General features: G+C 46.2%; 1 protein-coding gene across 2 annotated transcripts in view; it reads right to left on the bottom strand.

Moving 5' to 3' along the window:
- The window catches only part of LOC112658433 (coiled-coil domain-containing protein 162-like), a 136151-nt gene that overhangs the window by 6306 nt on the left and 117171 nt on the right, over positions 1-12674 (bottom strand). The window contains exons 36-42 of one of the 2 annotated variants that reach the window (XM_035697563.2): positions 9441-9590; positions 8482-8535; positions 7654-7821; positions 5425-5577; positions 5068-5199; positions 4326-4478; positions 2483-2692 (exon numbers count right to left, since the gene is read on the bottom strand). In XM_035697563.2, the coding sequence (XP_035553456.1) occupies positions 2483-2692; positions 4326-4478; positions 5068-5199; positions 5425-5577; positions 7654-7821; positions 8482-8535; positions 9441-9590 (1020 nt within the window). Of the gene's footprint in view, positions 1-2482; positions 2693-4325; positions 4479-5067; positions 5203-5424; positions 5578-7653; positions 7822-8481; positions 8536-9440; positions 9591-12674 lie in introns of both variants that reach the window. The other variant, XM_049092450.1, reaches the window with a different exon arrangement.

The following is a 12674-nucleotide window of genomic DNA, read 5'->3' as shown; positions in this document are numbered from 1 at the left end:
GTGACTGAGGCCTTTATAAGAAGAGGAAAAGGCTCAGACACAGAGGGACACATGGGGAAAGGGCCATCAGATAAGGAAGGCAGAGGTTCGAGGACGTAGTTACAAGCCAAGGATTGTCAAGGCCTACAGGCAGCCACTGCGAGCTAGGAGAGAGGCACAGAACAGACTCTTCCTCAGAGCCCCGAGGAGGAGCCGACATCCTGATTTCAGGTTTCCGGCCTCCTGAACTGTGAGAGAATACATTTCTGTTGTGTTAAGCCATCCAGTTTGAGGTAATTTGTTACAGCAGCTCTAGCAAACTAATCCACATGCTAATCTCAAGAATTCACCCACATGTGTTTTAAATCCCACTCTTGTCCGCATAGACCCAACAAGAAGGCCTGTGAACCCTTGGAGGGGTAACCACAGGCTCGTCTTAACAAATGTTAAGGGGCAGTTTCTTGTGTGTGCAGATGCTATCAACTGTAGTTTAACTTTCAGTAGAAGATTAGAAAAACTTCCTAATACAAATTAGGCCCAAGGTCCCTGTTTGTACTACAGGGATTGGTGTAGGCCCTTCAACCCCTATGGGCAGGAACCAGGAAAAACATATCAAGATTCCCTGAGCCAGGCTGGGGCTAAACCAATTTGAAAAATAGTGGCAAAGGAAAGAAATGTGCTTAGTAAGGACCTTGTGTTGTGTTAGGGCTTAAAAACGACCCCACCCCCCTTCACAGAGGTAGGTGCAGTGATTTACCCAAGATCCTACAATCAGTTAGAGGCAGAGCCAGGATTTGAATCCAGGTCAATCTCTTTCCAAAATTATCCACCTTCATACTCTCAGCTAGAAGACATACAGCCAATATTTATGAAGAGCTGTATATCGGTTTTGGTTCTAAGTGCCTCATTTGAATTACCTGATTTCATCTTTCTAAAAAAATCCCGTGAAACGAGTATATTGTTCTCCATTGCACCAACTGGGAGACTGAAGACAGAGAGACCACATCTAGCCTAAAGGCATGCTGTAAAGGGCCCCACGGAGTGAATCAGAAAGCCTGACTCTAGGGCCTCTGCTCTAAATGGTCTCCCCAGGAGCAGGACGTAAGCAAGGACAGTTATGCTCTCCAAGGTCAGATGGTCAAAATCTTACCTTGGAATTGGAGGTTGGAGCTGGACTGAAGAAGTCACTGTGGGTAGTAGGGGCTCTTGGGGGCTGAGGGTAGATTGTTAGTTGGCGGGCAGTGGGCCAGTAAGCCCAGGGGCATTGGAGCTGCCAGCAGAGGTGGAGAGGTAGTGTAGAAACAGCCGATGATTGTTTTTACATACATATACTAAAAACATGTATTTGTTGAGAGAAGCCTCAAAATACTTGTTTTGTCTACTTTCAGAATCTCTACCATTAGACAAAAATGAGCTGTTAACTAGAGAGGACTTTGAGAAACTAACATCCTATTTATTTATTTAATAAATAATGCAGGGCTCAAACTCATGACCCTGAGATCAAGACCTGAGCTGAGATCCAGTTGGACGCTCAACCAATGGAGTCACCCAGGGGCCCCCAACACTTTATTTTTGTGCTGGTTTTTGGGAAAGCGTAATTTGAAAGATAAATATGCGACACTTAATTTTTCTTAAGGATCCATGTCACATTTTAGCTTAGTTTTCATAAAATGAATGTGAAATCCTAATTTTCTTTTATTCTAAAGCTATTGGTTTTCCTCTCCATTTCTTCAAAAATACTTCCTCTAGCATTGCCTCAGTTTTTGTCCTTTTTTTATTTTTGCCATTTATTTTTGTAGATTTCTCCTAATTGATCTCCTCCTTGAGCACTCGAAACACTTGGCCAATAATTTAACTTCCCAACTTCTGTTTCCTAATATCTCTGATGAATTAATTGATTTATTCCTTCAGTGAATGCACGAGAGGTACCTGCTCTGAGATGCTACTTCTTTTGCCTTTTGTATTGGATTACATTCGATGGTCTCCTTTGTTGGAACTTGCATTAATCCACATCTACATCTATTATTTCTTGCCCTTTTTTTTCTTTTCTCTCTCTCTTTTCTTTTCTGTAGGGGTGTATTTAAAAAATGTATTGTGTCTGGAAATCACTTTTACTTTTCCTTTTTGTCTCTGAAGTTCCAGAAACACCTTGAATAAAATCCTCTTATAATAGCTTCCATGATACTTGCTGCTTTTCCAGATTACTGTTGGAATTTTCTAAAGGATCCCTGGTTCAAAAATTATGGCCAAGTGGAAACATGTTTTTCATGTGGGTTATAAAGGTGCCAAGATTCTGGGTCTTGAGGCAGCGAAGCCATCCATCCCCTCTTACTATAAGCAGCCCGAGCATCACCCAGCATGGGCAGTATTTCCATTATCCTGGTGGGCCCAGAAATGACAAAGGTGGAGGACACCAGAGGCATGGAGAATTCCAGAAGGCCCCAGCTCTGGCTGCTGCACCCCGATTGGCTTTTGAATGGCTACCACCTGCCTCTGGAGTTACCTGTCGGAGTTCTCTCTGAATTCTCTTCTGCTGAAGCTGGCCCAGTTTGGAAGCCCTCTCAGCTGCTTCAGTAAGGAGCTGCAGGTGCTGTTTCTTTTGCTCCACATCTTCCAAGAGCTTCTCCATGCTGGAGGTTTTCATTAGATCCATCTGTTGCCGGTGGTGAGCTTCCTGGGCCACTCTGTGTTGCAGCTCTCTCAGCAGTTGTGCCTGTGGGGAAAAGGCGAAAGGAAACAGAGAAGGCACACAGTCTTTGCTCTGAGCAAGGGAAGGAGAAGTTGCCCGACGTAATAACCTCCATAGGGCCCAGGGGCACAACTCTGTAGAGTATTCCTGGGCTCAGGGTCCTGGAGCCCAGCAGTTCTGTCCTGGGCTGGCAGGCAGCAGGACTACCAGGATTTAGGCCAGCTTGGCATTTACTGTAAGCCCGGAGGCAATAGTCAGTGGGAGAACAACTGAAACAAATAACAAAAGCCAGGCAAGTGGTAATGCTACTGCCCAGCAATACCGGGTCGAACAATCTGGCCTTTCAATGCCCAAAAGGTGATGATAATATGTATGTTATGTCGCTTATTGACCACATGGTTATACCTACCACAGACTACATTTGCAGTGTCACTGAGCATTTATCATGAGCTAGCAGGGAAGGGTTAGTCTGGGGAGGAGGGGTGACATAATGCACGCAAGGAGTAGAGAAGGGAGGTTCTAATCTTGCCTCTGTTTTAACTTCCAAAATAGCTTTGGGGAAGCCAGGTTCTAGATGGTTAAAGATGGAAAAGGGTAGTAATAATCTGGTTCCGTTCTGAAACTTTTCCAATCAGTAGCACCGTAAGTATCAGAGGGTCCATCCTCAATTATGATACTAATACTAATGATATTTGCATGGCGATGTTACAGTTTGCATAATTACAATGCCATCATTCACTTGGTGCACAGTCATGGAGGATGTAGGGTCTAAAAGGAACAAATTATATGTTATGTTTTAAATATGCCCAGCTTTTCTGGGATCTTATTTATTTTATTTTTTAAGATTTTTTTTTATTTATTCATGAGAGGCATGCAGAGAGAAGCAGAGACACAGGCAGAGGGAGAAACAGGTTTCCTGTGGGGAGCCTGGTGCAGGACTCGATCCCAGGACCCCCGGATCAAGCCCTGAGCCGAAGGCAGAGGCTCAACCACTGAACCCACCCAGGTGTTCCCTCTCAGGCTTTTATTTAAACTTGGCTCTTCTCTCTCTCTCTCGACCTAGGGTCTTTCTGCTTCATTCATGCTCAGGGAGTTGGCACAGTTACTAAGAGCTTAGACTTGGAAACACCTTTGTTTTGGTGCCAGCCCCTACTGAGCAGCAGTAACTTCTGAAATTAAGGCTTAGTTTGGGTCATCAGGAAAGGACCCAAGATCCTGTTTGGGGAAAAAGGTTGATTGATGGCTGGGCCACACTCCACGTGCACATGGTTGCTGTTGATGGAAAGTATGCTTGGAGATGGAGAGACTATGTTAAGGGCAGAGACCTACACCCCAAGATGACCTCTGGGTAATAAGATTCTCAGAGAAACACACACACATACACACTACACGCCAAAGAATGATCTTTTGTATGGGTAGTGCTTCCTTGCCTTAGCCAAATGCAAATAAAAACAAAAGCCTCTTGGCCTCTTTCCTTGGTTTCTGGGCCAGAAAGGAGGAAGTGGGCCATGGTTGTCTGACTGTGCCATGTGCTCAGCCTCACGCTGTGGAGCCCTGGTGACTGGTCCCAGGCAGCCTGGTGCTGCTTCCAGTGCCACATTCAGCTTTGCAGAGCGAGTTCGGAGAGCGGGAGGAAGAGGGGTTCTAGGACTCATACCTGGTTATCCTGCTGCTTGCGCATCCTCACGTTGTCGGCCTGAGCCCTGGCCAAGGCCTGCCTCAGAGCCAGTAACTGTTGACGAAATAAAACCGCTTCTTGTTCTGCCATTAGCTTGATGCTCAAACACTCTTTCTTCCTTTGCATCGCTTCCTGTGAACATCCCAAACACAGGAAGATAGGAAATAAGTTTCCCTTCCATAGTTTTAGTCTCTTCAGAGTCTCTAAACCACTTCATTATCCATCGTCTTTAAAACTTCCGGTAGAAAGGAGCTCCCCTGGTCACTTCCTCTGTGTCTTCGTGTGACAGGTCAGAGTAAATAAAGACTTTCAGAAACACAAGTGAAAGTGCCCAAACCACTAGTATTATGTGCTTTGGTTTCAATTTGCCTTGAAGTAGGTTTTTGATTTGTTTTCCCATTTTCGTCAGATAATGTTTGAAACTCAAAGATTTGCAGTGTATTTTTATGAAGCTGCCTCAGCTCTTGGTAAAGTCTCCCCCTCCATCTTTCCCCTGCTCTGGAGCTAAATTCTCTGATCTGTTCTCCCATTTGCTTCTTTGCCATTTGCTTCTGGCTCTTTCCTACTTCTCTGGAGGCTCTGACACAGCCACTTCCCATGAAGACTCCCCGACTGCAGATGCTTTCAGTTGGTTGGCTTTGCCCCCACTGCCAGGACACCAGTTCAGCAGCTGCAGCCAAGGAAGCCAGCCTGCCACCCACCTCGCCGGGCGGGGCCTCACCTTCTCTGCCCTGCTCAGCTGGCCCTGGAAGCGAGCCTGCTGCGCCGCCAGCCTCCAGCGGCCCAGGCTCCTCGCTTTGCACGCCAGCACAGCCAGGCTGCTGTTGTCCTGCTCCAAGGCCTGCAGCTGCTCCTGCTGAGAGAGGCTTCCTTTCAGAAAAGGCTGCCCCCAACGCTCTTCTCAGGAGGAAAGGGCACAAATCCTAACCTCAGAACCGAGGACGACATAGTTGTGCCCTTTTTAAATGCCTGGTGCAATGCTTTCTTGGGGAAGCCAGACTGGAATGCATACAGAGTGAGCTGGGGTCAGATGCTGGGATGAAATGCTGGTTTCCCATTGCTAAATGAAATCACGTACTTTGGCTGGGTTTTCTTTTGTTCCTTCATCAGGTCGAGCAGAGCCCCATTTTTTCTTGAGGCTCCTCAGATTGTCAATCCCTTCTGTTCTTACTTCGCCGATGAGCTCATATACTTTCTGGATTAAATTAATCTGATTCTCATCCAACTTTTCCTGCAAATTGCAGACTCAAGTTTAGGAAGGGCAGTGGAAGAAGAGTCATTTTGCCTTCTAAAACCCAACTTTCAGAAATGATTTCACGTGAAAAAATCACCCACCCAATTATTCCATCAGTTATTATCTGGAAGTCTCAGTAGCAGCCCCTTTAGCATTGCCTTAAATCCGCAGGGCCTCATCACGTGGACCCTACACATCTTAGAGCCCCAGTTGTCAGATGCCGGGGTAAGTTGAGTGGATAGAAAAGTGGAAGGTGGGCAGCCCCGGTGGCGCTGCGGTTTAGCGCCGCCTTCAGCCCAGGGCCTGATCCTGGAGACCTGGGATCGAGTCCCACGTCAGGTTCCCTGCATGGAGCCTGCTTCTCCCTCTGCCTGTGTCTCTGCCTCTCTCTCTGTATTCTCATGAATAAATAAATAAAATCTCTAAAAAAAAAATATATATATATATATAAAATAAACCTTAAAAAAAGAAAAGTGGAAGGTCACAGGTGGAAAACTGAATCAGCCCTCCTCTGATAAAAGGTTGCTCGAGAATTCGAACCTAAGGATTTTTGCTATCAGGTTGACTCAGCGGAATCTGACCAGATAAAACACTATAGATGAGCCACTAATGAGGAACTACATTAAAAATAGATAAAGTAGAGGAAGGAATCAGGCTGGCTACCTTCCCATTGAGGTTCCAGCAGAAATCTCATTATGAAACAGCCTGTTCTGAATGGCTTGTGGATAATGGCTTGTGGTAAAAGGGCTTGATCGTTGCTAAGTACAACCACAGACCCTGCCTCCTCGGCTGAGGGGTGAGAGTTGGGTGTCCTCTCATCTCTGGACCACTTCCCTGGAGAGGAAAGCAGGAGCATGCTGCCCAGCTGGGCAGCCAGCAAAAGCTTCACCACCTATTTGGGATCCTAGAGTAGAACATGGATTCTCAGCTTTGGGGGGCCTGTGGAACTAGTTTAGCCTGAGAGAAGCAGAGAATCTATTTTCTGTCTAGGAATTCTGGTATAAGTAAAAAAAAAAAAACAAAAAAAACTTAAGAAAATGTTTAATAATTTCATACCCAAAAGATGACTTAGCAAATTCCAGACTTCACTGTCTATTCAACCTTTTCCTGTAGTATCAGGCCCAACGCATTTTGGTTTTGATTCTTTAATATTTGTAAACACTTGCATTTTTGAGGCCTCCTCATAAGTAAGAAGGAACCTCTAATCCTCTCTGAAATGACCAGGCCAAGGCAGAGCACTGGTGAAAGCTCCTCATGTAACAACTTCAGGGACCACCTGGAATGTCCCAGGAGAGACCATGAAGTAAGGACTCATTTGGGGCTGGCTCTGGGTAACACCCAATAGCAGGAGAGGGAGCAGGTTTGTACTGGAATTCACATTTGTGGGGCAGCTGGACCAGGCTCTGTGATGGCCCATTTTAGGCATGGGGCCTCCATCTTACAGCTGCTCAGATACCATAAGAAAGTGGCAGGCTTCCACAGTGCTGTGGACACATGGGCACCCCGCCACTCCTCTTCTGGATGGACCTTCACCAACAGGTCAGCAGCTCCCTGACGCTCGATGTGAGAGAGTGGCTGGCAGGCATTTGGCAGGTTGAAAAAAAAAATCTCTGAAAGCTAATTCAAATTCTCAATCTTCCTAGTGAGCTTTCGGGACGTGCTATTGCTACCGACCCTGGGGTCTGGCCTGGCTTAGGGCACTGCGCTCTCCCGTTCAGATGGTTGTACTCAGTAGGCAAAACAGTGACATCAATCGTTGGGGTTTCGGAGGAGACACCCCCCACCTTCCCTTTCACAGCAATCAGATGGCAACAATGGCAACCGGCAGCAGAGTGAGGAAAACAGCAAATACCTAATTGTCTAAAATTCAGTGTCTATCATGGCAAAATCATGACCACCCATTGCTGCCCCTCTCTGCAGTGAACGCTTAGAGCCAGAGAGCTCTGGGGCTGCACAGGCTCTTGTTACCACACAGCCCATTCTGTCATCGATCGCTCTGTGCGCAGCGTCTGTGGAGGTCACCCACACTTGGCTCCCACAGGACTGCCCAGACGTCCAACACGGCTCACTTACTTTTATGTGTAGACATGTCACAAACAAAGCTTGGACTAATGCTTCATATTCTTCCTGGACTTCTTTTCTAATCTGATGTTTGAGATTCAGATTCTCCTCTTCCAAATCTGTGAGTCGAGCTCTCAGAGCCGTGATTTCCATGATCATATTATGACTGAGCTCTGCAACCTAACAGCAGAAATATTGTTTTAATGGAAAATAACTCAAGAAATCCAAACTGCCACTACAGAACAGTTCCTTGTATATCAGTGTCAAGTTTGCTCTTCTACCTTGAATCTAATGAAAGAGGTAAACATCCTGTTGTACAAATATGAGCGGAAGAATCCAAGGTTGGTTTAAGGTCTCAGAACAGTGCCAGACACGTGGTAGGTGGCCAATGAATAGTTGCTGAATGAATGACCCCAGAAGAGACCCCGAAGCACTTTTTAATTGGATAAAACGCTTCAGCTGTCTTCGCCTCCATTTCCAAACTGGCCTTCTTTGACACCTCAGCCTAAATACTTTTTCTTTGGAATTCACTTAAACTGGCCTCAAAAGAAAAACAAAGCCTCCAACCCCAACCTAAAAGTAGCAACAAAAAGAAAAATCAAATCAATAAAAAATAAAACCACCAAAAAACTAAGAAAAAGAAAGCCCTTATCGCTTAAAAAGTGAAAATACACACTACGTGTTTCTGCAGTGGATCTTCATTGACGAGACCTCTGCGGGTCACTCTTGATGAGGGCACACACACACAAAAACCCACTAGGAAGTCCCCTGGCTGGCCACTGCTGAGATTGTGGATTTGTGAGATGGAAAAGGGAAACTTTTTGGTAAGAACTGACCTACCTGACCAGCACCGTCTTCAGGTGGATCTGAACCTCTTCGTATGATATCTAATTCCTGAAGAGGAGAAAGCAGGGCACAACCAAACTCAAACATTTATTCTTCCAACCATGGCTCAGTTCAGTACAACATGCTCCACACATCTCCTATCTGTGTTAATGGAGCTTCGTTTTTAGATTGTTGGGCTCCATGTGGAGCCTGACCGCGCTTATCGACCCACTGGACTGTAGGACGCCTAATGTGAGATCAGAAGACAACAATGACTTCCAGATATCCACACTGTGCCAGAGACTTGGCTACAGGGAGAAGCCAAACTGGGGGTGAAGCCAAGACTCATTTGATATTTGAATGCTTCATTTGATTTTTTTTTTCAGACTTTTGCACTTTTCTTAGGTAAAAAGTAATATTACACTGAACCTCTGATGCAATCCATTTTAAAAGTATGCAGTCTAGAACAGGAGAAGTGACTCCTGGATCCCACCAGTGGGATTCATTTTAAGGAAATCTCAGTGAGACTCATGATGTGCATCTTGAAGATAGAATTTACTCAAGGATCCTGGCTTCTCTGCTAGACCAGGAAGTGTGTGAAGTGCTTTATGTTCGCTGAGGTTAGAAGATCAGCTATGCATCTTCCCTGGCCGAGGGGGTGGGGGGGGGGGGTGGGGGGGGGGAGGGGGGGAGGGCACATGACACAGCCCCTTTGTTACTAACTTTATATTTCCCACTAGATACCTTCAAAGCACACAACCCAGTGTTGCTGGGCCATCATCCCTGCAACTGAGGCTACCAGAGCCCCCCAAAAAATGAACCAATGAGAAGAGACATTTAGGGAGTTCCATTTACCCTCCAATCTTTCACAAAACACCTCCCCCACCCTCTGTTCTAGTCTCTCTTTGGAGTGACTCCTGGGCCTCCCTACTCACACCTCTCCCATCACACTTCTTGTCTCCCTGGGGACATACTTGCTCTTTCTGGCAGAGCTTCTGCCTAGCATGCTCCAACACATGCTCATAACACATGGAATAGCTCTCGAAGTTGCTGCGTTCTCTTGCCATCACATCACAACCCAAGGAGAGGAGGCAGGCCTCAAGGTGATCTTTCCTGAAAGTGATCTGAAAAGGAAGGGGCATTATTCACAGCAGCTCTAGCAGGATAGCCTCACCACGCCAGGGCACCTGTTGCCTGGGCTCACAGACCCACGTCCATGTCTCCTCCACAGAAAAACACGGGCTCTCGCCTTGCAGGTCTCTTTCGGGTCTGCTCTTAGTATTTGCAGGTAGGGACAAGAGTACAAGGGGAAGCCTATATGTCACATATCTAAGTATTCTGGATACTTAGTGGTTATAAATCAAACTAATAAGCTACTAATTCTCCTACTTTGAAAAATAGATCTTCAAAACAACTTGGAAGGCCAGGCTTGAATTTCTCATTCTTGGGCTGCTCTGAGTTCTTTGCTGAAATGTGGTGACTTGGAGAGAGCTGGTCACCGACCTCTAGGTTACGGTATGATCCCCTTGTCTTCCCACCTCTGGCCTCACATCACACCATGGAGGGCCCTCACATGTATGTAAACAGACACTCCGGCTATCTACAGCCCTACACAGCTGCCCTTGACCACTCCTGAGGCCAGGGTATGCACACTGGCAGTAAGGTCCACTCTCCCCGTGGGGAGCAGGATCTGGGGAATTTTCAGGGAGGAATCCCAGGAATTCCTAAAGCGTGGTCTAGAAAGAAGGCCAGAGATCTGAGTGGGCATGTCGCCTTGGCTGTGGGTATTTCTCACCCTTTGAGGAAGAGTAGGGCTAGAGAAAAGCCAGAGAAGGCCTCTGAAGAATGAGCATCTTGCGGGGACCCCTCTTGCTCTGGTTGAAGGGCCTTACTGCTACTCTCTTGATAGTCCCATTCCTTCCCTTTCTCTAAGAGATTGGGCATTCTTTTGAAGAGGTAGCCATTATGGAAGAGGGGAAAAAGTTCACCCCTCCAAGCCTCTCAAGAGAAATGGGAGCCCATATGTTGGAGATAGGACAGATGCATGTCCTAATGCTCGTGTGTGTGCGTCTATGTGTCCACATCAGTGAGCACATCTCTGTGCATCTGTGGATATGTTTGTGTGTCTGTGTCTGTATCCATTATGTGTATGTATATGTGTATTATGGCTCTCTGGGTGTGTCTCTATCTGTGACCATCTGTACATATCTCTGTGTCTATGTGTGTTCCTTTGTGTGTATCAGTGAGTTTGTCAGTGTGTGTATCTGGATGTCTTATGGGGCCCAGACCCAGCCTGCATGCTTACATGAGCTTCCTCTGTGACACTTCCAGGGTCAGGAGGGCTCCAGGCTCCCTGGCAGGGTGCAACAGAAGCTTTTGGCCTGGGGTGGGTCCTGTGTCTCTGACTTGATTGTCCCAGTGAGGCCCAGTACACTGTGCTCTTGGTACAACCTCAGCGCCCCTACTGACTTCCAGAGGAAGCCCAGTCAGGCTTTGCCAAGGCGAGTTATTGAGGCAAACTAGCAGAGATGGCCAAAAGTGATAAAACTCAGTACTGATGGAGTGAGGAAAGTGGCTCGCTCAACGCTGCCGACGGCAGGGGAAAATAGTGTGGCATTTTGGGGGGCAGACTAGCTGTTTCTATGAAAAGATTTTAAAATGTTCATGCCCTCTGGCCCAGGAATTCCTCTTCTAGAACTTTATCTTTAGGGATAAAGTGACACACAAAAAACATATGTGAGCAGATGTTCTTTACAGTAGCCTTCCCAAGAAAAAGAGCAATGGAAAAGATCAAAAGTGCCTCATAAAGGGAAACAGGTTGAATCTTTCTCACTTGTCTGCACAATGGGATACTAGGGAGCCACCAAAAATTATGCTGTGGACGTATGTTCATTGACAAGGAAACATGTTGGTAACATGTACTCGAGTGAAAACAAGTACACTATAATGGAATAATTTAATTTGGTTTTTGAAAGTTAATGAACAAAGAAAATTATGAAGTTTGGAAGGAAATATGCCAAAATAATAATAGGCGTTATCAATGAGGGTAAGCTAATGAGTATGTTTTCTAATACATCATATTTCTATTTTCTAATATAATCAGAACATGTATACATGATTAAGATAATTTTATATAAGAATGGACATATAAATAAAATGTATATCCTGATGAAAAGATAAGAAAGCTTTTGTAGAGATCATCACCCACAGCAGCTTGGCAGGGGGCATTGAAGAGATACAGATTGGAAACCATAGATGAACACGTCTGCTCATGGGGAATTTAGTGAACAGGAGCCAGGCAGTCAGGGGAGGGCACTCGGCATCCTTCTCTCATTCTCTGGGGCTTCCTCTAGGGGTCCCATAAGGGGCGTGGGAGTAAGGGCAAGCCACCCTGCTCTAGAAAGGGAGCAGGAGGACAGCCAGATTTAGCTTCTGACATCAAGGCAAGGGGAACCCAGATTCCATCCCTTGGTTCTTGACTTCTTTATGGTGACAGGGTCGAGGCGATGCAAATTTAGGACAAAGGAAACACTTCCCAGACTGAATATGATGAAAGCCTGAAACATTGAGAAGTCATGAGACCACATCCAAGGCCATCAAAATGTGGCTAGTGACCCCTTCCAGGGGGGCTGGGTTCAGTGCCTGAAATCAGCCACAGGGACTCACTCTTCACTGTCCTGGACAGCAGTCTCTCTCTCTCTCTCTCTCTCTCTCTCTTTAAAGATCTTATTTATTTATTAATTATTTATTTATTTATTTATTTAAGAGAGAGAGAGAGAGAGAAAGAGAGAGAGAGCACAAGTGGGGAAGAGGATCAGAGGAGAGGGAGCTCAATGCAGGGTTCGATCCCAGGACTCTGAGCTCAGGACCTGAGCCCAAGCAGATGCTTAACCTGCTGAGCTACCCAGATGCCCCTGGACAGCAGTCTCTGGATCTAAGCATTCCATTAAGGCCTCCAATGGCTTTTTAGCAAGGCAAACGCTTCTCAAACTAATGTCACCACAGTCACCATGGTAGATATAAGATCCCCCCAACAAACAGAAATGCAGACTTGGACATCAATGGCCTTCTGCCATCCCTTCTTAGCCAGCGTGATACTTTACCCAGTAAGGGTGAGGCACCTCTGGGTGAGTCTGTATTATACCAGAGTGTAGGAATGGCCAGGACTCCCCTTGAGCATCTCTAGAGGCCAGAGAAATTGTCTTTTG

The sequence above is a fragment of the Canis lupus genome, chromosome 12, assembly GCF_003254725.2.
Source record: "Canis lupus dingo isolate Sandy chromosome 12, ASM325472v2, whole genome shotgun sequence".
In the NCBI taxonomy this organism is placed as follows: domain Eukaryota; kingdom Metazoa; phylum Chordata; class Mammalia; order Carnivora; family Canidae; genus Canis; species Canis lupus.
This window is presented reverse-complemented; position numbering and strand designations above follow the sequence as displayed.